The sequence below is a fragment of the Phocoena phocoena genome, chromosome 13 (assembly GCF_963924675.1).
Source record: "Phocoena phocoena chromosome 13, mPhoPho1.1, whole genome shotgun sequence".
NCBI lineage: Eukaryota > Metazoa > Chordata > Mammalia > Artiodactyla > Phocoenidae > Phocoena > Phocoena phocoena.
In genome coordinates this window covers 44,010,125-44,030,775 of record NC_089231.1, presented here as the reverse complement: position 1 = coordinate 44,030,775, position 20,651 = coordinate 44,010,125, and the positions used below count along the sequence as shown (strand labels likewise).

General features: G+C 39.8%; 1 protein-coding gene across 1 annotated transcript in view; it reads left to right on the top strand.

The window, feature by feature from the left end:
• DSG3 (desmoglein 3) overlaps nucleotides 1-18,795 on the top strand; it is a 28,915-nt gene extending 10,120 nt beyond the window's left edge. The window contains 13 exon segments of the mRNA XM_065889394.1: nucleotides 101-256; nucleotides 845-989; nucleotides 2,272-2,438; nucleotides 3,299-3,427; nucleotides 3,713-3,898; nucleotides 6,366-6,637; nucleotides 7,812-7,951; nucleotides 9,025-9,246; nucleotides 11,120-11,377; nucleotides 15,113-15,252; nucleotides 15,556-15,619; nucleotides 17,007-17,254; nucleotides 18,178-18,795. Of these exon segments, the coding sequence (XP_065745466.1) occupies nucleotides 101-256; nucleotides 845-989; nucleotides 2,272-2,438; nucleotides 3,299-3,427; nucleotides 3,713-3,898; nucleotides 6,366-6,637; nucleotides 7,812-7,951; nucleotides 9,025-9,246; nucleotides 11,120-11,377; nucleotides 15,113-15,252; nucleotides 15,556-15,619; nucleotides 17,007-17,254; nucleotides 18,178-18,795 (2,745 nt within the window).
• The last annotated feature ends 1,856 nt before the right edge of the window (nucleotides 18,796-20,651 follow it).

Below are 20,651 nucleotides of genomic sequence, written 5' to 3'. Positions count from 1 at the left end.
GAATAAAATGAATAGCTGACTTGAGAGTATGGAGGAGAGGAGGGAAAGGAATAGGCCTGAGTGATGATCACCTTAACATTTTTGGTATTTTGGGCTACAGATTTCTTCAGAGTTCCAAGCAGTCCAGAATATTACCTACCACATTTCTGGAATAGGAGTGGATCAGCCCCCTTTGGGAATCTTCATTATTGACAAAAACACTGGAGAAATTAACATAACAGCCATAGTTGATCGTGAGGTAACCCCAAGCTTCCACGTAAGTTTGTGTCCTCGATATCGGCCACCCTTCCCCTGGTGCACAGTGGCTTTAGGAGGTTAATTTAGAAGAGAGATCAGTGCATGAATCCATCCACCAACAAATAACAATATTAGTCCCTCTACAAAGAGCCTCCCCTGGACTTCCCCGGCAGTCCAGCGGTTAAGACTCTGCGCTTCCTCTGCAGGGGGCGCAGGTTCGATCCCTGGTTGGGGAACTAAGATCTTGCATGCCTCACAGCATGGCCAAAAAATTAAAAAATAAAATAAAACAAAGAGCCTCCCCTTATGGTTGTGCCCCTGAAGGAATACCCCAGGAGGGTGCATGAGCGCTCAACTCCAGCAGGCTGTTTGCCAAGAGCTTCATGCTGCCAGGAGACACGTACCAGCCTGCAGGAAGGGGCAATTTGCCCAACTGGTACGCCCAGAGTCGGCACTTTTTCCTGCTTTGTCTCCTCTCTGGGGAAATACTTTTCCTCTTTGCACAAAAGCACTGTACATGCCAGGAGAGGCCTTGTCTCTACAAGTTTTAATAATAGGCAAACTAAAGTTTGTAGAATGTTAATTAACATTTCCCCTCCTTTTCTAGATTACCTGTCGTGCTCTCAGCGCCCTGGGACAAGAGGTAGAGAAACCACTTATACTAACAGTCAAAATTTTAGATATAAATGACAATGCTCCAGTGTTCTCACAAAGTATGGTCACGGCTGAAATTGAAGAAAATAGTGCTTCGAGTAAGTCTTAACTACCATTTTTAATTTTTTTTTTTCAAATACAAGTATCACTATAGTACATCATTTTTACAAGCTAATTTATCCTCTTAGTTTCATCAGTAGTTTTGAAGAAAAATTCCTCAAGATAACCTGAGTCTTCCTTTCTAATATTTGTGGTTGAGCTATTTGTCCACTGCCAGTGTACTATATTTCCAAGTTGTGACTGTTATCAAGTCAAAGCTTATCCTAGTCACAAAGCTAAGGAGGTGGCTTTAGGCAACCTGGATGCATCAGTTGGGCTTTTTTAGATTATAAGGGACAGAGATACACTCATTGCTTGGATAATGGGGGGGAAGGGAGAATTATAAGCCCAACCAGCAAGGGAAAAAATAAAGAGAAAATAGTCACAACCAACCAAGGCTAAGTGAGAAGTGGAGGATTTTTACAGAAGGCAGCACAGCTCACCTGATTGACAGAGACAGTAAGAGATATTGCAAGTGACATGTAATGTTTTTTTAGCACACAGATAGTTTTTTTGGTTTTTTTTTAATTAATTAATTTATTTTTGGCTGTGTTGGGTCTTCGTTTCTGTGCGAGGGTTTTCTCTAGTTGCAGCAAGCAGGGGCCACTCTTCATCGCGGTGCGTGGGCCTCTCACTATCGCAGCCTCTCTAGTTGCGGAGCACAGGCTCCAGACGCGCAGGCTCAGTAGTTGTGGCTCACGGGCCTAATTGCTCCGTGGCATGTGGGATCTTCCTGGACCAGGGGTCGAACCCGTGTCCCCTGCATTGGCAGGCAGATTCTCAACCACTGCGCCACCAGGGAAGCCCCACACAGATAGTTTTAAGATTTTTTTTTTAATTTTTAAAATAGATTTATTTAATTAATTTATTTATTTAATTTTGGCCGTGCTGGGTCTTTGTTTCTGCACACGGGCTTTCTCTAGTTGCGGAGAGCAGCTTGCAGTGCGTGGGCTTCTCCTTGCGGTGCCTTCTCTCTTGCGGAGCACGGGTTCTAGGCGTGCGGGCTTCAGTAGTTGTGGCTTGTGGGCTCTAAGGGGCAGGCTCAGTAGTTGTGGTGCACGGACTTCGTTGCACCGCGGCAGGTGGGATCTTCCCAGACCAGGGCTCGAACCCATGTCCCCTTCATTGGCAGGCATATTCCCAACCACTGTGCCACCAGGGAAGCCCTCTAGTTTTAAGATCTTAAAAGACAAAGATCAGTTTGAAATTGTGCTGAACATTTCATGTGAACATAATGTCAATCTTTACATATTCTTTAATAAACTTCTTCTGTATTCCTAGACTCACTGGTGATGATCCTAAATGCCACAGATGCAGATGAACCAAACAACTTGAACTCTATAATTGCCTTCAAAATTATCTCTCAGGAACCTGCAGGCAGACCCATGTTCCTCATAAGCAGACACACCGGGGAAGTCCACACTTTGACCAGTTCACTTGATCGAGAGGTAAAGCAAGGCACTGGGGAGCGTTCAATAACTCAGGATTCTGTTGTAAGAATGCTAAGAGAGGTGACTCCTTTCTACCTGAGAATGAAAGGAGGAAGGAACAGAGGTTCCCAGGACTCACGTGGCCCAATCTAGGGAAACTCCTTGCATCCTAGTGTGATTCTGCTGGGGTGGGATGTGTACTTGAGACCTGCACAATCAACTGTACCTAAGGAAACAAGTATCAGCATACCTGTGGGAGTTAAAGCGGGGGAGTAAGGGAAGGCACTGCATGCACGACAGAGGCTGAACCGGGGTTAATCCCTCATATGATGGAGGAGAAGGAAATTTCTTAGATGGAGGGAGAAATTTCTCTCTGGAGTAAAGCCTTCTCTGCTGTCATGCTTTTTCTCCTGACTTCTTTCAAATTGACTCCTACTTCCGGAATACTAAAGAATCCCGTTCCTCTCTCTGCTCCATTGTCCTACCACCACATCTCCATCAATGCACGCTACCCCATCAGACTCTGTATAACTTTTATACAAGTGATTTTCCAAACAGACCAGCAGGGAAGCTCTGTAAGTGAGTTTCCCTCCGATAAACATCCCACCATCCTCATTATCCCTTTTTGCTCTAAGTGTACTATCCTGCCCTAAGAAGCTCAGAAAAAACCTGTACTAGCCTCATAAAGACTTCCACCTAACCACCCAGAGCCCCACATACCTCCTCTATGATGGGCAATGAAGTGCGTGTGGTCCTTCTAGAGAATGAACCACGAACTTGAATATTTTCACCTCCTTCCCATAGGAAGCAAGTAGTTGTCATTCATATCTCTGGCACTAGAGATTAATCATTTTTCTTTATTTTTTCTCCAAATTTAGCAAGTTAGCAAGTATCATCTGGTTGTGACTGGTACAGACAAAGATGGAGAAGGACTTGTAGCACAATGTGAATGTAGCATTAAAGTGAAAGATGTCAACGATAATATCCCAAGCTTCACAGAATCGCAGGTGTGCCTTTCATTCCTTGAAAAATAATTATGTATTTTTTTTATGTTATACCTTGCCATCCTAATCCAGGATTCGCCTGCTTGCTGGCTTTTATTTAAGCTCTCTGCACTTTTCTTTTAAAATAAGCTATCGTAAAATATAAGAATTCAGTAACCAGCAAGGAGGCAATACATAATTAGAGAATTAATGACTAATGCCATTCAGAATGAATATAATTCATTTAGATAAAACCTGCCAGTGAGTCTTAAATTTTGCTTTTTTTAAAAATATTTTTTATTTTTTTAGTATTCAGCAAGTATCGAGGAAAACACTTTAAGTTCTGACTTGCTTCGATTTCAAGTAATAGATTTGGATGAAGAGTTCACAGATAATTGGCTTGCAGAGTATTTCTTTACCTCTGGAAATGATGGGAACTGGTTTGAAATACAAACTGATTCCACAACTAATGAAGGCATCTTGAAGGTTGTTAAGGTAAGGTCTGATTTCCCTTCAGTGGGAAAAATGTTCTGTATTAACCAAAACTAGTACTATATTTTAACCAAAACTGTCATAAATAAACTTTATTCACTTATGAATAATAATACCACTTCTTTATAGAAAACATAAAAAACACATAAAAGTAGATAGAATTTTGAAGACACACATAGCCCCATTACCTAAGGAAATTCTCTTAACATGTTGATTTGTTTCCTTCCAAGCTATCACACTTTCTATAGCAACACAAACACACTAATATACATATATTTATCGGTGTGCCTGTTTTATGCGCAAGAAAGTAAAACACACTTCCTGACTTAAACTCCGGAACAGACAAGAATACATGGAATAGCTGCTTGTGAATTTGTCCACTTACTTTAAATGGATTAGCTACAGTCCTCAGAGGGAAAAAAAATGTGACTTTTTCTAGAAAATGGAAATGTAAAAACTAAATCTGAAAAATAAAAAATAAATAATTGAGTAACACTTCCATTTAACAGGCTTGGCTACAATAGACCCTTCATCTGAAATAACATAAGGCTATCTATGCCTGGATATTGTATAGACTAGAAAAATATTACCACTATTTCAGGACATTCCTTGCCATAGAACATTGGACTATATGGGAGCTTCTCTCTTTAATTCTGTGACTCCAGTAGAATGACAGATCCGTAATATGCCTTAACAGGGAGATCCCTGGAATTCTAGATTGTTGGAAGCCACATAAGTGGTTGCTATTACTCTGCTTTTCAGAGTGGGTTACAGCCATCCTCAGTTGCAAGGGTTTTGTTATAAACTCCCAACAATGCCTAGGAATGAGATATTCCCAGTCTTCTGTGTTGGTGTCATCCAGTCTCCCAAACTAGAAACCTGGGCCTTGTCCTTCAGTCGTGGCATTTTCTCACCACCTAGAGCCAGACATCAAATTCTGCCCTAGAAACCACCCTTAAAGTCTAGCCCTGGTCTTCCTTCTCACAGCCTGTGTTCTTCTCAGCCTTGCCCCCTCCCTTCCTGATTGACGTAGCTACCTCCTGTGTATACTTCCCTTCATTCTCCTTCTACCACATTTTTCTTAAAGCCAATTTGGACCAGCTCCTCTCCTCTTTAAAAACTTTACTTGTTCTCCATTGGCTGTGAAAATGGCCCTCAATCAAGATTGTCCATGTGAATGACCTGCAGCTTCTCCCTGCCTGCGGCAAGTTAGGAACTGCTGGTTCAGTTGGTCTGCAGGGAAGGCCAGGCAGCAAGCGGTTCTTAAAGGCTCCTCAGGGGACTCTTAATATGCAGCCGGGGTGATGACCTCCTGCTGGCCTTTGAGATGACCTTCAGCCCCCTCAGAATTGCATCCAAGGCGTCTCAGCAGTCATCTCCCTATCACCTTCTGTAACTGGTATTTGCAAGTGCTTTCACTCTGCCTGAATAACTCCTCTTCAACCTGTATCACTCTGCTCACATGAAAACCTCTCGGACGCCTTTCCTGACTTTCCCAAGTACAAGTCTTCACTCGCTTTCACACATAGACTCTGTAGTCTCTTTTGTCAATTACCCCTTATATTATAATTACCTATTTAAGCATCGTTCTCTTCTTCTCCACTAGGAAACACTTGAGCCCACAACACCAGTCATTGCAAAGTTAAAACTCAAATCTGGTTCTCATACCATAATTATTTTCAGTTATACACAAATGTAACCGAAATGAACATTTCCTTATCCCATCACCCTGAAAAAATGTACTAGTGAATGGAAAAAGCTATCCTGGGATACCTCAGGCCTTGATTTGGGCCACTCAATAACAGAGTCAAACAAATAGGTAACACACAGGACTATCTGAAAATGGTTCTATGAAGAGTCGGTGGGCCACCCACTCATCGTTTTGCAGAGGCCTGTTTGCCAACCAAGTTTATTAGGATACTTTATCTTTGCCAACAGGGAATTTTTAAAGCCAGAAAGGATATTATTGCACAGGAATCCAATAACTATTCTGTGAATGGACGTAGCTGCCATTTACAGGAATGTATTACGGGCCTTAATCAGTTCAGTCCTTACAACAATCTGATGAGGTAAGGGTTTTTTACCAGAAGCAAAAAGTTAAGGATCAGAGATAGTAAAAATTGTGCCCTGAGTCACATAGCTATTAAGTAGCAGAAGCAGGGTTCAAACCATGTTACCATAGAAAATTTGTGATTCTTTCCACTGTACCACACAGCCTGAAGAAACTATAAAGATGTTTTGTTAGTCTAAAAAGAAGTTCTCTGCTTTGTAAGTATCCATTACCAAACTGAGGTTTCATGAGTTACAAATTCTAAAGGATTCTCATCACAGCATTGTGAAGATCGTGAAACCGTTTTGCTGTATAGAAATAAAGGATTCATTCATGGCACGTAACATAGAACTCTCTTGTTCTCTTTCCAGATCATATTTTTGTAACGTCTCTTTCCTTTTAATTTTATTTTTACTCTAGTCTCTAGATTATGAAAAACTACAAAGTTTGCAACTTGGTATCGCCGTCAGAAACAAAGCTGAATTTCACAAATCAATTATCTCTAAATATACAGTCCAGTCAACCTCACTCATAATCCAAGTAATAAATATGAAGGAAGGAATTGTATTCCGTCCTCCTTCCAAGACATTTATTGTCCAAAAAGGCATAAGCGGTGAAAACCTGATCAATTATATCGTGGGATCATATCAAGCCATTGATGAAGACACTGGCAAAGCTGCCTTATTTGTCAAGTGAGATTTTATTTTAATATTTTAGTATTCCTTGAATTTTTTTTATTTTATTGAAGTTTAGTTGATTTACAATGTTGTGTTAATTTCTGCTGTACAGTAAAGCAACTCAGTTATACATATATAATCTTTTTCATATTCTTTTCCATTATGGTTTATCACAGGATATTGAACATAATTCCCTGTGCTATACAGTAGGACCTTGTTGTTTACCTTGACTAGTTTTAATTTATAAACTATTACAATATAACATCTAAACTATTCTGTGCCAAGGATACAAAGAGATACAAAGCAGCCAACTCAAGGAACCATATAACTCAAGAAGAGGCATGCTATGAGCAAAGGTAGCATAAGTTAAAGTGGAAACTAAGAAAAGAATGACTTAGCCTGTCTAGAGAGATCAGGAAAAAGTTTCATGGAGACTTTCAGTTGAGCCTTAAAAAAGAGTTGAATTTCACCAGAAGACCGTGATGCAGTCAGATAGAACAGCACATACAAGACACATATGCCTAAAATAGTAGAGCACCATGCAAAGTAGCTGCTGCAGTATAAAGAACAAGGACACAGGGACTTCCGTGGTGGTGCAATGGTTAAGAATCCACCTGCCAATGCAGGGGACATGGGTTTGATCCCTGGTCCGGGAAGATCCCACATGCCACGGAGCAACAAAGCCCATGTGCCACAACTATTGTATTCTGCATGTCCTAGGGCCCATGTGCCACAATTACTGAGCCCACGTGCTGCAACTACTGAAGCCCACGCACCTAGAGCCTGTGCTCCACAAGAGAAGCCACCGCAATGAGAAGCCCGCGCACCGCAACAAAGAGTAGCCCCCGCTCGCCCCAACTAGAGAAAGCCCATGCAGCAACAAAGACACAATGCAGCCAAAAAGAAATTTTGAAATAAAACAATAATAATAATCTTCATTAAAAAAAAGAACAAGGACACAGTTATTTTACTGAGCAGAGCAGAAAATTGAAAAACCAGGCTAACATATACTTAAGGATTATGAAATACTGCTTGTCTGTGCTAATATGTTAAGCTCCTGCTGCTTTTATAAAAGTATATTTCATAGTCTTATACTAAGTATAAATAAATATTAATGAGTCATTTTCATTAAATAGGTAACATTCCATGTTTGGAAAAAAACCTATTGTTGTTTTCTATTACAAAACAGATACACCTTGATACGTAATAATGATGGTTTGCTAACTATTGATTCAAACACTGCTCAAATCAAATTTGTCAAAAATACTTTTCGAGATGTTGTTGTCATGGTTAACAAGACAATCACAGCTGAGGTTCTGGCCACAAATGGTAAGAAAAAATGTTTCATTTTTAGAGAAATATTACTCCAACTGGCATTTCTTGATGAATAGATGATTGTGATTATTAACACATTACCTTTATCATTAGATGAAGTTAATTATCTTAGGGGCCCTGGGTCTCAAGTCTGAGGTGGCTAAATCCAGGAGAAGACTGAGCGTCCCAGCTTCTCACTGGAGTTTGCTGGACCAGTGAATTCTTTGTTGGTCCTATTGTTGGCTGTTGGGGCAGGAATTTCTGGGTTTGAGAAGGTGGATAAAGATTGAGACAGAAAGCTTATCAGGGAAGCTCAGCTCCAATGTGAGGTGCCTTTGTGAGTTACTTACACACAGAGTGAGTTACTTATAGAGACCTCAAGCACTTATATCACTGAACAATAAAAATCTTTTGAAATGTTTTTAAAATAGTATTTACTGACTATGTGTGTTTCCCTAAGTGTAAAATTAATTTATGCTCAAGGCGATCAGCAAACATAAAAATAACACAAAAGAATTAACACCCAAAATCATGTTATCTGGGAAAACAGAAAAAAGCACTAAGGGAAACAACAGAAATAATTCATAATCCCACCACTGAGAGATTTTTATTTTATTGCTTTTGATTGTCAACATTAAAAAATTTTTCTTCAATAAACTTTATATTTTGGGTAATAAAAATAAATCATAGTTTGTTCCAAATACTTTGGCTCAAGCTTTAGAAGCAAAAATCTTTCACACAGTATGGGCTCGTGCAGTAGGATACATTTAAGAAAACTATTATTTTTATGTTGATTTCATTTGTAATCAGTTAATTTATCACCTTATAGGTCTTGGTTCCAAGCATATTAAATTAATAGCCATGCTTCTAATCAAGACATCTGCCAAGTTGATAAATTTAAATTTGCTCTCAACAAGGTGTGGAAATTGGGTGACATCTTTTTACCTGTGGGAATAACGAATACAATTTCTCATGAGTAGATACACTAATCTGGCTGCATGTAGGAGAAATTTTAAAGGTTTATTTATTTAGTTATTTTTTGTACAACTTGTGTACATTTCTCTAACTCTAAAATGTCACTCTTATAGAAAATACAGGTGAAACTGCTACAGGAACCATATATGTCCAACTACCTGGTTTTAATGAAAACTGTCCAAAAATTGTCCTGGAAAAGAAAACAGTCTGTAGTTCATCACTCTCCGTGGTTGTCAAAGCTATATTACTGGACGATAAATATACTGGCTCCTACACATTTTCACAGGACAAGCAAACTACAAAAGTGCCAGAGTGGAAGATCACAAAACTTGATGGTGAGTACTTACTTGTAAAGCTGCTTCCACAAATGAAAGTTGCTGCGTCTTTATATTTCCAGAAGGTTAAGAGAGAGTTCATTTGGGAGCAGTTCCTTTCCAAGAGTAGTTTTTAAAATTCTTTGTAATGAAGATGAGGTCCTAGCCTCATGAATTTCTTCTCTCTTCAGGAAAGAAAAGGGATGATATAATATTAGCACTATTTAATATTTTCTGCTTTTCATGTGGACTCCAGTTTTTGGATATCTTTATATTTTTATCTGTACCTCCACGGCACCCCCCAAAAAATAAAAAGATTAGAGTCAGGCACCTATTTTACTGCAGAGCTGTTTAGGCTTCTAAATACAGCCTTCATGTCTGCAGGCTGTCAACAGACATGAAGCGCTGGAGGGGTCAGCCTGCTCAAGGCTGTCACTAGTGGGTCACTAGTCAGGAATCTTGAGAGCATGGTGGACTGAAATTTGTAAACCTATTAGCCAATGGGCAAGAGCTAATCCATCCTTCCTTTTCTCTTAACCTTTATCATGCTAATTTCACATTTCCTCTGTTTTCCAGGAGTCTCACAGAAAAAGCCATTAGACAATAAGAATCTTCTCCCTTTGAGGATTTTATAATGACCAGCAGGCCACTTCAAAGCCTCTGTAAATGAACTCACTTATCTGTAGCTCTTTTCTGAACTAATCTTGCTTCCTTTCATGAATGTGCTTACTCTGTGGTACCCTAGTCATAGGGATCTGACATTGCTAGAGTCACCAAAGGCATCTTGTCCTCCGTGGCCTTCTTTCCTGGGGTCTTGCTGATCCTGGTGTAGGGATCTAGCTCCAAACTGTGCATGTAGCTGAGTGGGTTTACCAGACACATGTCCAGTGAAAAGGCTACAAAAGAAACATCATAGAGAGACAGGACCTGGCACTAGACACACCTGTGTGGGTGAGGGTAGGCAAGGCAGCAGTGGTTGGACGAGGTGGATCGGGCACAATGTCAAGGGGCATGATGGGGTCAAGAATGATTCAAGGGATACAACCCTACAGCTTATGAGAGCTGCTGCTGGAGCCCACTTAGGAAGGGGTAGCATAGCAATGAAGAATGGAGAATGATCATTGCTCATGAGTCAGAGAAGCAACAGGCCTTCACCGCAGGGAATCCCATACAACTGGCATTAGGCTCATGGGACGAGTACTGACAGGAGCAGCTGAAGTAGCAGCAGCCAAAGCAGAAACTCAGTCTTGATAAGTCAGGCACCAAAGCATGGAGTGAGGCGGAAGGGCTACATTCAGAGGTCTACACCAGGGGTCCAGGGGTTGGTGCAGACGTACAGAAGAGTGGTTAAGTCCCAGAAGAAGGAGGTCTGGGATTTAAATGATGCCCATCTCCCCTCCTCTTTTGGGGGAAAATCAAGATAGGACTGAGGGGCTTCCCTGGTGGCGCAGTGTTTGAGAGTCCACCTGCCAATGCAGGGGACGCGGGTTCGTGCCCTGGTCCGGGAGGATCCCACATGCTGCGGAGCGGCTGGGCCCGTGAGCCATGGCCGCTGAGCCTGCGCATCTGGAGCCTGTGCTCTGCAATGGGAGAGGCCACAACAGTGAGAGGCCTGCGTACCGCAGGAAAAATATAGGACTGAGTTTTCACGGGGGAGAATAATGGGCCCATCTGGGGCAGACAGGAGGACAGGAGGAAGTACAGCCCCATACACCCACTGATCTCCGAAAGCCCTCGTATCTGCTCAAGCCTCACCCTACTATTTGTGACAGTGGTGTCTATGGCAACTCTGGTTCTGTTCACCAAAAAGAAAAAAAAAAACAACATAGTTTTCAGAACAAGGAGCAAGATACGCTTTGTTCTACTGCTGATTCGTTTGGTTGTTTCCCTTCAGACACCTCTGCAACCCTAAAAAGCACGGAGCCGGTATCTCCCGGGGTGTACAGCATCTCCCTGGTCGTCAAGGACAGCGAGGGCATATGGTGTAAGACCCCGGAGAACTTGACTCTGGAAGTCTGTCAGTGTGATGACAATAACATCTGTAGAGCTTCGAGCCCGACCAGAGCCCCTGAGCCCCCTATTAAAGAGAAGCCTGGGAGGCTGGGGCCTGCCGCCATCGGCCTACTGTTCCTCGGTCTTCTGCTGCTGCTGTGTGAGTATGCTGCAGCATCCTCCTGCTTGCACTGGGTGTCAGCACATGCAGAGGCCTTCCCACTGCATGGACAATGCATCTCCGCAGTTGTTTTAGAGGCAAAGCTGAGGGGAAATGGTATTTTCAGGAAGCATCGGAAATGGCATTTTCAGGAAAAATCAGAAATGTTTAAAGCTAACACGTCACCTGCCAACAATCTGTATTTATAATACAGAGAAGCAAGTCGTATATGTTAGACATATAGAAAACAACATGAGAGACTCAAGAAGGAAAAAAATGAAGCATGAATAGTCTACACACTGGCCATGATGTTCATGGTCAGAATGATGACTTTATCGATGAGTGTGGCACTTTCTAAAATGTCTTCTTTGTATACAAATCTCATGAAATTCTAAAATAAAATAGAACCCTGACCAAATAAATTTAGGGAAAATATATAAGATATCATAAGCCTTGAGCTTTACGATGCACATAAATATATCACAGACTCTGAGAAGTTATTGCTTAATCTAGAATTTCCTCAGAATAGCTTTCTACCTGAAAATATACTCCTGTAAGGCTCTCATACTTAATATATTAAGTTTATTGAACACATTGAGGGAAATTACATACATGTATTATTTTTCAATAAAACTAAAATTTATTCTTTTAATAGGTAGGTTTCAAAAAGTTACACTTAAAATCGTGTGAATCAATTAGTATTTTGAATGCAACAAGTCTCTATTTAAAAGAACTTCGGGCTTCCCTGGTGGCGCAGTGGTTGAGAGTCCGCCTGCCGATGCAGGGGACGCGGGTTCGTGCCCCGGTCCGGGAAGATCCCGCATGCCGCGGAGCGGCTGGGCCCGTGAGCCATGGCCGCTGAGCCTGCGTGTTCGGAGCCCGTGCTCCGCAGCGGGAGAGGCCACAAGAGTGAGAGGCCCGCGTACCGCAAAAAAAAAAAAAAAAAGAACTTCATGGCAAATTCTTATAGTGTAAATAAAAGAAATCCTTGATAAATTCACAGTCACTTCCCTAATTTATTATAGAATCATAGACACTTAGAGTTAAAATGATTATTCAACCTCTTAATTTAATTTTTTTTAATTTATGAGATATTCTTAAACCACAAAGAACAGAAAATTGCCATGACAAGCACAAATATAACCACAACTCAGACTTAACAGACATTAATATTTGCCATATTTATTCAGACCTCTTTAAAAAAAAAGAAATAAATTGCTATCCACACATTTAGTGGCCTCCTACACATGCCATATATTCTCCTTCCTCTTTCCCCTTAAGTGTTTACTATTCTAAAGTTACCATGCATCATTTCATTTAATAGCTGAAACTGACACTCAGAGTTTCAGTTTTCCAATGTCATGACTAGTCAATTTCAAAACCAAAAATTTTTCAAGTACCTATATATGAGTCTTTATATAGATCAATCAAGTTCAATCAAGATCAATCAAGTTCCCAAGAAAGGGAACTTGATTCTGGTTTTCATGTAGTAGTAGATTCATTCATGTCTAACTCTATGGAAAACATATACCATGATAAAGCTGTAATATATATAATAATATGATATAAAATAAAAGTGAACACTAAGGAATATTGCAGAGGTTTCACAGACTCAGGGGAATCATCCATTTGAGCCTTGGAAAATGAGTAGGCTATAGCAAGTACAAAAAGAGGGAAAGGTGTTTCCAAAGGGTAACAGCGTGAGCCAAAGCCAGAAAATGCTTGGCAGGTTTTAGGAAGCACACAGCCTTGGGAGGTTAAAGCAAGGGGAAATTGTGGAGAGTGAAGGAGATGAAACTGGAGAACGCTTTGGGACTAGTTTGAAAGAGCTTACACACACATGGAAAGGAAGGTTGCCGAGAGTATTTGAATAAAAGACTAACATGATCATATTTGCATTTTAGAAAGATAACATTGGCACAGTGTGTACTGTAAATTAAAAAGGAAAGAACAGTTAGGAGATTATTGTAATAGTTCACAAGGGATGATGGAGGCCAGGTTTTGAGCCATGGCATAAGACTGGAAAGGAAAGGATTGATGTGCAAGGCACGATGCGGGTACATGGAGAGGATCTGGAGACAAATAGATAGGAAGAGTGGAACAGAAGTCCACAGGCACCACTGAATTTGGCTGCTACTGAAACCATTAACTGAAATTGAAAATATCAGAGGAAGCACAGATAAGTAGGGTGGCAATGATAAGTCTGATTTTGAAATGTTGAATTTTGAGGTATGCATATATCCTCTAGGCTACTGTACATTTGGGATTGTGGCTCAGGATGGCAGTCAGAGGTCATATACTCCGTTATTCCAACAATCACATTTGCTTCATGTGAAATATCACCATTTGCAAAATGTCGTATCTTGAATTTTGTGCAGGACAGAACTTTCTCTGGATGCATATGTAAAAACCTAATACATATTGCACACACAATGATAAACAAGGTTTCTAAAAGACTACTATGGCCACCTAAAAATACTGACCATACAGATATATATTCATTACTTTTCAAAACTAATTTGTCCATTTATAATATTCGACCCTTCCCACACATTTAACAAAGTCATAGAATTAAGAATGGCAATAAGCAAAGAAAACCTTTAGAAGTATCACTTATATGAACATTATGTTAAATTTTGAGAAAATGTATTATGTCCAACTTATTTTATTTTATATACTTGACCTAATTTTTTTCATTTATGTATATATAAAATATATAAAACTGACCTAATTTGTACAACTGATGTAGCCCATCCAAACAATACTGGCAAGTCCTCATGGCACTCAGTACCATCCTTTATCTATATTAACTCATTTAATCCTCACAACAATCTATGAGATAGATATTATATATTCTCCCATTCTTTGGATCAGTTAATGGAGGCAAGAAAAGATGACATAATTTGTCCAGCTGGTGAATGGTGGAACCAAAACTCAAACCCTAGAAGTCTGACTCCAGAGGCTATATACTCTTAAATGTCTCACTAAGCTGCCAGTAAGTGAACAGAATTCAAACATTAGGATTCAGGTGGCCTCAGCAGGCCAAAGGTGGAGGTGGGGTCACTGACTACCTAGACTGAGAAGTGCCTCCTTTCTCTCTTGGCCCATTAGCCTAAGAATGATGTTAATCTTTATTGCTAAGATGTGACTGATACACACAGAAAGAATGGTAATTACCCAGGCAGGAAGGCCCCTCCGAGCTACGAATTCCTAAGTCACAATTAAGAGTGCAATGATATTAGATCATCACCCTAGTTGCTGAGGGAGTTTGCAAGTTAATGGCTATTCTCTAAGAGATCACTGGAGACCAGATTACCAAATCACTATAATGCCCACCTAAAATCTTGACTCTTCAGGTGTGTATTCACTTGACACCATATACATAGCCTCAACATGTACAAATAAGTGCAATAATAAAAAAATATATATTACGGAAAATGATTGAGGAACTGAATGGCCACCTTTATCATTCATCGAACAGTGCCTATTTTAAGAAAACAATATACGTGTCTCAAGAATAATCTGATCTGTCGCCTTCAGTTTCATAATCAGGTGAAATTTTAGTATGCTTAATTTACTAAATTTTATTTTGTAGAAACGAATTTTGCTTTCTATTAGATTATCCATAAGCGTTAAAAAATATTGTATTTTCTTTGTAATGTTTCTGGCAATTGCCATGTCAAATTGTTTCCAAGTGATTCAAATGTTCTGATATTTTGTTTTCCTATATACTAGTGGCCCCCCTTCTGCTGCTGACCTGTTACTTTGGGACCGGTCCTATCGGGGGAGTGACGGCTGGATTCATGCCAGTGCCTGATGGTTCAGAAGGAACAATTCGTCCGTGGGGAATCGAAGGAGCCCAACCTGAAGACAAAGTGAGGATACACTTTGTAAAACATTTATTTCAATCATACAGAACAAAATTCGATTTATATTCATATAGATAAAGAGGTAATGGGGTATAAAAATGATACTTCTGACCCTCAAGGACCCATGAGAGTCAGTACTAAAATGAATGGAGCCTTTTAGGATCTTAGCTCTTCAGATGGCAAATCATAAAAATGGTTACTCCTGGAAGAATTTGGAATTCTTGTAATGTCTCCATTTGCATATCTTACTTATATTGGTGAAATCTGGGTAATTTTTAAATGTATTTATTTTTTGCATGTGGTTTGTAGGAAATCGCAAATATCTGTGTGCCACCTATAACTGCCAATGGAGTTGATTTCATGGAAAATTCTGGTAAGTGAACATAAAATTTAATTTTGAAAGCAATAATGGGTTAAATAAGGAATATTGAAAGATAAGAAATGTTCTAAAGTCTTTTCTTAATAATTTGCATATTTGTGCACATACTGAGAGATGTTACCCCTGAAATAGGGTTTCAATGAAATGGTTTACTGTTAGTATATCAGTCAATTCTGTGACCTAGCTCTGGCTTCAGTAAGTTCATTTGTCCACTGATGTCACCATTTTTTACTAGCTGAAGATTTGTTATACTTTTCCAAAGTTTAATATACTGAAGTAGAACTCTCAGGGGGTCAATTATTAATTTTTTAATAAGCAAAGATTTCACACATATAGAAAAGTAAAGGAAAATATAACAAACACTACGTACTCACCACCCAACTTTGCCTATCAACATTAGTAATATTTGCAGTTAAAGTCTCATGTGTGCACATCCTAGGTCTTGTTGCCCTTCTTCCTTCCCCAGAGCTAACAGGATCCTGATTTGAGTTCAATTACCAATTCTTATATTTAATCATAATGGGACAAGGATCGCTTATTTGTCATATAGGTGAAAGTATTTATTTCTTTGGTTTACCAAATGACTATTTTATTCATCTTATCTCAACGCTACAACTAAGGTGTAAACTAGAACCGTAAGACCTAATGCCTAATATTCAATTTTTTCTTAATTCCATGCTTAGCAATAGATTGTTTTTAAATGTCCAGCCTGAAAAGTCCGCATAAGATCTCCCCAAAAAAGGTAACTGTCTTTATCAGCTACCTTAATCCTTAATCCTTACCTGCTTCTCCCATTATAATTACATAGCAAAAACTATATTCAGAATTCTCTAGAAAAAATAGCTTTCCATGAAAATGCAATGTAAAAGTAACAGGCAAAATAGTCACAGCTTATTAAATTTTCATTAAGCACCAAGACACCAAATTAGCATCTGCTAATTTGCATGATTACATTATGTATGTTTCCTCTTTGGTTTCCATATTGAGCCAATATGACAGCTTAATTATAATTTCTTTTTTCCTGAAAACAAACAAGCATTACATTAGAAGCTTTCCATTGCTGTGTGCTGAATATTCTGTTTTTACTTTTCCATTTCTGGCCGTTGTCACTGAAAATCTATTTCCTTTGTATATTTTTTCAATTAGCATGTTTTCAGAGCTATTTCATCTGCTAATATCCTCTGTTACATCCTCACCTCCTCTGTTACTCTCACATAACAGACTGCGGGATGTTCTTATAACCTCGAGTCATAAAATTGTATTTTCTCCCACGTACTTGCTTTACTTGGCAACTGCTCACGGATATCAAAGACCAGGAAAAACAAAACAAAACAAAACAAATCACAGCATAAGATGTTATCGAATTTTCTCCTGTTTTTAGAAGTTTTTACAAATACATACACTGGAGGGATGGTGATGGAAGGAGCTTCGGGAATGGAAGTGACCACCAGGCTTGGAGCAGCTGCAGGATCTGGAGCCGCTGCAGAATTCGGAGCAGCCGCTGGACTTAGCAACTGTTCCGCAGGACAGTCCGGAACAATGAGAACAAGGCATTCCATGGAAGGAACCAACATGGACTATGGTGAAGGGGCAATAAACATGAACTTCCTAGACTCCTACTTTTCTCAGGTAATTTGGTGGAAAACTTTGTGGCTTTGTTACCTTGTTTACATTAGAGATCTTTCTACTTGACTCTACTTCAGTTTTACAGTTCGTTTGTTTGCAGCTTGGTGAAATACAAGCAAAAAACGTAGAGGCTCCTTGTAAAATAATACAGATAACCTAAGATGGCTGCCAAAATCCGGCTACTGGTCAAAAGGGAGGAGGGGCCGGTAGACATAAGATGAGAGAATATGGCACCTCATTCCTCCAACTGGAATAACAACAGAAAGCAAAACCTTTTGCATTTCAGATCAGCAGCATCCTCTTTAGGAATACAAAGCAGCTTATTTTCTATTTCCAATACCATGAAGTATGTCAGAATACATCTGCAAACATTTTTCTGAGAGGGTTAGAGTATTCTTCACATTGTCAAGGAGTCCATGTCCAAAAATGTTGAAGAACCATTGAATTAATGACCCAAACATAAAAGGGGGAACGAGGGCTGTGGTCCAAGATTAGGTGAAGTGTCAGGAAGCATAGAATCAAAATGGGACAAGGGTGCAAGAACAGAGAGGACTTTGGGAGGCAGGTTGCTTGCCTCTTGGTTGGTACATCTTTAGAACGGATTTCACCTACAGTTTCGGTATCAGAAATGGCAAGCGCTGGCATCTAGCCTGGTAGAGCAGATGAAGGCTGACACTGTGTGTGAGGAGAGACTGGCAGGAAGGGTTTGTTTAGGATGAGGATTCTTGGAATATTCCGAGGTGTGGCATAGGCCCTATTTACGGGTCAGGCTCTCACAAGATTGCTGATACAGAGGGTGCCCTTCTATGGATTACCTAAATCACGCATTCTTGATCAAACCTTGAGTTCTAAGAATGGTATAATATTACATTCTTCCACTGAGTGTCTCTTACGATTCATTTTTTTCCACTTTTCTCCACCTTTAGAAAGCATTTGCCTGTGCCGAGGAAGACGATGGCCAGGAAGCAAACGATTGCTTGCTGATCTATGATAACGAAGGAACAGGTGCCCCTGGTTCTCCCATCGGCTCCCTGGGTTGTTGCAGTTTTATTGCTGATGAGTTTGATGACAGCTGCTTGGACTCACTCAGTTCCAAATTTAAAAAACTTGCAGAGATAAGCCTTGGGATGGATGATGAAGCCAAAAACTCTCAGCCACCCACCAAAGAGAGTGGTTCTGGGATTGAATCCTGTGGCCAATCTGTACAAGTCCAGCAGTCAGAATCTGTTAGGTACCAGATTTTGCCAGGCAGCCAGGGAGCATCTGCTTTGTCTGCTTCTGGCTCTGTCCTCCAGCCAGCCGTTTCCATCCCTGACCCTTTGCAGCATGGTAGCTATTTGGTAATAGAGACTAGCTCAGCTGCTGGTTCCTACGTGCAGCCTTCCACTGCAGTCTTTGATCCACTTCTCACATAAAATGTAATAGTGACGGAAAGAGTGATTTGTCCCATTTCCAGTGTTCCTGGCAACCTACATGGTCTGGCAGAGCTACAAGGGTCAGGTCGTAAAATCTGTACAGAAGATCCTTGTTCCCTTCTGATGTGACCAGAATGAACTGGAATTATATACTGGCCAAATATGGATATTTGAACCAAATTATTCAAAATAGCATAGCAAATCTCACAGTATTGGTCTGATTTGGCACTTATTTGCTACTCTTATAAACTGATCATGATTACAGTCTAAATTGTCTAGTTTATATCCCCAAACGGGATGTGTTGTCACTCTTACTTCTCAAATACTATTCAAGTCCTAGTAAATCTTAATGTTTTACCAAAAAAATCTTGAGATCATATTCAGTGGGACATTTTCCTAATAATTTTTAAACTTCAAATGCCATGTGTTTTAGTGGATTAAGTGCTTGGAGTCAAGAGCCCCAGTTGTTGAATCTTTCACCTTTTCTTATATCATTAATAATGATATGGTCATAAGGTCTTTGCTAAAGCATTTTGAGCTGCTTGGAAAAAAGGAAGTAGTTGCAGTTGAATTTTTGCTATCTTCTTGGTGCTGGGAAACCCTGTGTACATCTTTTGCTCAAGCTAATGGTATTGGTTTATGCATTAAACTCGCTGCATCTATATTCCTTATATTCTCACAATAAGACAATTTTGAAATAGAAGTATCATAGAAAACTTAGGAAAGTTTAGTATGGTATAAATATTTTGTGTTTTATTAAATCACCTTGAAAGGATCTACCTAAAGAAAATATTTTACATTAAGCTCTTCCCTACACACTTCTCAGTAACAGTAATCCTGTGTTAATAGTCTTTGAAAATTACTCTTTATTTTTTAAATGTCAGTAGGTAGCTGTAACTTACATATCACTTATAGTGATGTTTATCTTGTTAACTGTGTCTACAGACTTCATGGGAATACAAAACATGGCTTTTCTCATAAGCAAAAGAGGCCTCTGACTAGAATGACACATAGTGAAATTTGTGAATGTGTATTATACACAGTGTTTCTGGTCAAAAAGCGATACAGAAAGGAATTATCAGTAACTCTATTTTATTAAGTATCACTCCTTTTAAATTAAGCTGCTACCACAATTTAACTCTTGAGCGTAACAATGTTAGGTAAGCGACAGCTTAGAATATGTCATTTCAGGGGTATTACCCTGATGGCAATGCAGTTCTTCAAATCATTTCTGATCATTCAAGGTCTTCAGCCTTTAGCCCATAGAGAGCACCCTACCTCTTATCAACTTTTTTGTCCTTAACTGAGTCTATACAAGGTCATCGTCTGGCTCTACGCTCTGTTATCTCTAATTGTATATAAAATAATCCTTCCTGGCTTTTGCCATATTCAAAACCTATATTTGTTTTTTAGATGGAATGCAAAGTAATAAAGTGTGTTGTTTTTTTTTTTTAACCCAGAAGTGTACAGTCCTGAGGGTTCCTGGGGGGGGAAGAAACCCCCTAAACGTCCTTACATCTAGCATTCTTCCCTCTTCCTGGTGCCATGACCACCAGGAAGGCATGTGTTAAGACAGCCCGAGAAGCACAGACAATCTGTTCTTCCAAGACTAGGCAGCTGTGGCAACAAGGCTTGCAGGGTGCCCATCTTGAAGTGAGGGGAGCTAGACCCTTTGGAGCAGCCTGCCAGGTCCTGAGGAAGTCACCTTGCTGTTACCACTGGGGCCTCTTCTCAATAGAGGGGTCTTGCTCTGAGATCTAGAACACAGAGTTGACTTGTGACTCTTGTTTATGCATGAGAATTAAATTAATAATCAGAATAACCCTTGTTCCAAGTTCAAATGTGTTTTCAGGATCCTCAAAGTATTTTAACATTGCCTCTTAAAATCCAACTTATGAAATGAGAATTTTGCTTCGTTGTCAAACTGCAGAGGAAACTATGACATAGTAGTAAAGACTAATAAGGGAAAAATTGAAATTAAAGGA